The following is a 5,067-nucleotide window of genomic DNA, read 5'->3' as shown; positions in this document are numbered from 1 at the left end:
CAGTAACCTATACATAAATATATATTAAAAGGATTTAGTGAATGACATAAATTCTTCCTTATTAAAAAACAATAGTTTATTTAATACCATCAAATTGTAAATTTGCAGCTTTATTATTTACTTCATAATCCTTTCGTTTATTATTATTATTGTTTATTAATATTATTTTATTTTTATTTTTTACTTTATTTTCATTTTAGTAGTTTTTAATTAAATTATTATTAATTGTATGCATAGTCATGTTATTTTTAGATTTTTAGACCAAAAAACTTCCTCAACAAATATTAAAATGGTAATAAAAGATAAATTTTGGTCGGTGCCAAGATAACATAAAAATTAAAGATATAAGTGAAATGTAAATATTACAGTTTAGACTATTAGGGCCTTGTGGAGACTATATAATTTTTAAGCTAGATAAGAACAATATGAATTGATCTCAAGTGATACAACTAATAATTTAATTAAAAACTACTAAAATGAAAATAAAGTAAAAAATAAAAATAAAATAATATTATTAAAAAAAAATAAATTAATAAAATAAGTAATAATCAGGAGAAATAGTTGATCGTGGAATACACAAACGAGGAGAAAATGGTTGGGGGTGGGGTCAAAATATAACACAAATAAGTCGAATTTTGAATTTAACACAAATAATTTGAATTAAATTAAATAAGTTACTTCAACTTATTTGTATTATATTTTCACCGAACCCCCAAACCATCTCCTCGAATAATAATAATAAAAATAACAGAAAGTATTTTGTAGTGAATAATAAATCTGAAAATTTTGAATTAGTGAATAAATATAATAATGAGTATAAAAAAAGGTGATACAGAATATGACAAAAACAAGGATCCAATAATATTATAACTAAAAACACACACATATATATCTAATTTTAATCGTAATGTAATGAATAATATTGCGAAGTTAAAAAAAAAAAATAGAGGGAAATATGGTCATTTGGTGAATAGAAATCAATTATTGATCAAGCTATGAAATTATAGTTGGGATTGTCCTTGATGTTTGCCAGGATGGCCAAAACTTCGGAGATTAGAAGTATTAATAAAGAGTGCTATAGACTTAAATGGATACAGTTTATTTTATTCAAATACTAAAAACAGTCTTGAATTTGTTATAACATTATATATAAATGGTTTTATCTTGTCCGCACTTAGCACTGGAGTTTATGCCGAAACGTTGACAATTAAAAAATAAAATATGTATCAGATATGAGCGTGTTAATAATAACCCCATTAATTGTATCCTAAAATCTCCAATCCCATATCACAGCCTTCGAAGAATGGTGCCGTAATTGGACGATTAAGATAAATTCCAACAAATCCCATCAAATCACCTTTACCGTTCATCGTAAACCTACTGACTGCCCTACAGTTTCATTTAATGATGTCACTCTTACCCCTGTCGAACAGATCCGCTTGGACTACATTTGGACAAGCGATTAACCTGGAATCCTCACACAAGACTGAAAAGACAGGAAACTGCACGTCGATTTCGACTATTACAGCACTTACTAGGAAAACGGTCTAAACTTCCAATCCATAACAAAAGACTGATCTAGATGACTGTAATAAGGCCAATGTGGACATATGGAGTTGAGCTTTGGGGCTCCACTAAACCTTCGAATTCCTCTCGTATTCAATCCTTCTTAAAATCCTCAATGCTCCTTACTTTGTCACAAATAAAATCATACATAAAGACCTTAATGTTCCCTATGTAACCGATCTAGCCCGAGCCAGATATCAATCCTTTCATTATAAACTCCCTAACCACTCAAACCTCTTAGTTTACAACCTTGCATCCTCTTCTATTCCTGACAATCCTTCGAGGCGCCTGAAAAGAAGATGGTCACGAGACCAGTTAATGTAAAATGTCATGTTGCTACCAATGGGTAGTTTCTCTACACGTCTGTAACACTCCAATTTAACTTAGATCTGATTTACTAAATATATTATAATGTACAGTTGTAAATAGCAATAAATAAATATTAAAAAAAAAAGATATGAGCGTAATTCAATCCTGTTCACTCTTACCATCTTGTCAGAACTGTTGACTATTATTTTTAGATCCGTAATTCATTTTCAATAATATAGTATATTAATTTATTATGTCTTGTGTTTCAGGCTGAGGAACTGAACTCTATCGTTGGTAATGCTTTTCGTATGGCCTACGCGGCACAGCTCCAACCAGCCTTCCAGCAAGTGATGCAGCAGCAGCAAACACCCACCGAGCAACCTTTCTTATGGGTAATTATATTTAGATAGCCTATATTGCTTATAATACTTGTTAGTCGATGTACGACGACGTTATAATCTCAGGAAATAGAGAGCATAACTATAAAAATAATTGAATGGAATATGGTCCGGGTGCGGTAAAAAAAAACTCAAATAGTAGAAAATTATACTATTTTAGCCCTGACGAAGCACTGCAACGTGGGGCGAAACGTTGGCTCAATAAAATAGTATAATTATCTACTATTTGAATTTTTTTTTTCGGCATCCGGACCATATTCCATTCATCTATACACACGGTCAATCAATAATCTTCCAGTATAAAAATAATTACATTTTTATAATTTATCCTCTCCCAGTCTCACACCCAATACCTCATGATAAGAGCTTCAACTTTACTAAAAGCAAAAAAAAAAAATTAGTCTTCGAAAATGTATCGAGGTACATTGTAAAAACTCAATCTAGGAATCTGAGAGGCGTATAATTAATTAATCAGTAAAACGTCTGTACTTGAAAAAACAAAATACTTTTGTGGATTTATTTATTTATTTTTTTTGGGGGGGGGGAGAATACGTATGCTATTTAAAAAGTATATAGTGTAGAGAATTAGACATGAAAATCAAAACTAAATACTTCTTTTCCTTCATTAAGCATTCATATGACTTAGATCCATTTGTAAAATGATTATCGGGTTAATCATAATTTTATCTTGAAATCTAAGATTTTAGAAGGCAGAAAATTTATCATAATGCGAATTTATTATTTTCATATTATGATGCTAAAGTGAAAATAGATTTATTTTATAATATTGTCAATATTCTATATTCGCTTGCTCGACGTTTCGGGCTGTTTCTTCATTTTATAGTACTATTATTGTTGTTAAATATATCCATTTCCTTTTTTGAATTTTTTAATTATGTGACAATAAGATAATTTCGAAAAAGAAATGGATATATTTCATACTAAGAAATAATAATGCTAGAAGGTGGGAAAACCGAAAACGTACAAGCAAATATAGAATATTTATAACATTCTAAGTTGAAGCTTATTTTTCATTTCCCCTACCTGTACTTGGCAGACTCATCAATTTTGACTAGTAATTATACATTATTATTTATTTATTTATTTTATTACCCTACCCTGCCTATTAGACAATACGGGTGTTCGCAGCAGTGGGTACAACTCATTGCTGCATATGCCAAAAACATTACATAGCCTCCTTCACCCATACCCGAAGGTCTTGTAGTGCGGGTAGTTTTCTCTCTTCATCAGATCGGGAAGATCGCTCTCAGTCAGAACATAGAGTCCTGTTCCCTCTCAGTGCTTCATAGACGGTACAGGCAAGTACGACGTGTTCGGTGGTCTTAGCTCGGAAACCAACTCCCCGTGAGGAACTGAGATCCAGTAGTATAGTAATTATGGTAGTTTATAGTTATTATTATAGTAGTTTATAGTTATAATTATAGTCTAGTAGTATAGTAGTAATTATTCCTAGTTTTCATTAAACTAATCAAAGTTGGGGTGAAATAACTGTCTTTTTTTCTTCTCGGCTCTTGTACTAATACCCATTATTTAAGTCGGACTAAACTTTAGTTTCTATTAAATAGTTTTACTACTATTTTTACTTTCATTGCCGGCCACTCTATCTTCCTACAAAACAAGATATAAGCATTGCAAAGCATAGTAGAACTATAAGGTTAGACTAATGTAGAATTATAATTTAATATCTAGTATCTTCTTTTATATAGTCTTAGTGAAATCGTTCAAAGTTGGGCTAAACACTGCTGTTCAATAAATAGTTTTTCTTCGAAATAATTCTTCGAAAAAAAAACTAATGTTTAGCTCATTTTTTATTTTTATAAATAGATAAAAAATAATTTCTTTTTCCAGGATTATAGTAGTGTAAATTAAAAAGTAAACTCCAATTTTGATGAAAGCTAAACAACAATAAGGACAAGAAGAGCGAGACAGCTGTGGCTCGGGGGCCTAACGACTTCTCGGCAACTTTTTGATTGGCTGGGGCTTAGATTGGGAAGATCCTTATTGGTTGGATCATGATAAGAAGGCTCCCTATTGGACCGCAATATTTGTCTCGATATCTGCCCTTAAAGGATCATATTTCGGTAATTAGGAGGAGGCCTTCAAAGTTTAAGCTGTAGTCCTTGCAATTAAAAACTTCTAACTGTGGTTTGTAAGATTATAAAGTCTCTCAAATTACACACACAATCATAACTGTCTAATAATTTATTAGGTATCTGATTAAAATTATCTTACACATTATCATTATTAAACCTTCATATGGAATAAGGATCAGAAATTTTATTTATTAAACATACCGATGAGTTTGTAATTTCACAAAAAATACCCATGCCTAGTAGTAAATTAGGCACACAAAAATTTTGAGAAAATAACCGATATAATATAGCTTATAAAATAAAATTTTACTAGAATTTTAGTCTTTTGTTCTCTTTGGTTCCCTTGTGGTGAATTTACTCTTTGCGCAAATCAAAGACTTTTTAATTTTTATGGGTATTACATTAAAATTAAATAGGAACAAAACAAAGATAAGTGAAATGATGGGAAACAAAGATGACAAAAATTCATATAAAGCGTACAACATAATCTACGAATTCATCTTTCGTTTTAGAATTTTTATCAGAAACTTTTTAATTTAATTATATAGACATCTAGCGTCTTCATAAATATATATTGTCCTGTGTTGAATAAAAATTAAACTGCTATTCTTTCTTTATATTTTATTTTTATACCAGATCGGTCTGGTGGGGATTACATGGTTGATATAACCGTTACATTA

General features: G+C 30.3%; 1 protein-coding gene across 1 annotated transcript in view; it reads left to right on the top strand.

The window, feature by feature from the left end:
• LOC106677614 (EGFR adapter protein) overlaps nucleotides 1-5,067 on the top strand; it is a gene marked incomplete at its 5' end in the record, with an annotated part of 690,819 nt that overhangs the window by 633,877 nt on the left and 51,875 nt on the right. Inside the window, 1 exon segment of the mRNA XM_067046493.1 lies at nucleotides 2,145-2,267. Coding sequence (XP_066902594.1) covers nucleotides 2,145-2,267 — 123 coding nt within the window.

The sequence above is a fragment of the Halyomorpha halys genome, unplaced genomic scaffold, assembly GCF_000696795.3.
Source record: "Halyomorpha halys isolate HHAL.00 unplaced genomic scaffold, Hhal_1.1 Scaffold105.1, whole genome shotgun sequence".
NCBI classification, from domain to species: Eukaryota; Metazoa; Arthropoda; class Insecta; order Hemiptera; family Pentatomidae; genus Halyomorpha; species Halyomorpha halys.
Note: the sequence above shows the minus strand (reverse complement) of the source record. Positions and strands in the feature narration are given on the sequence as shown.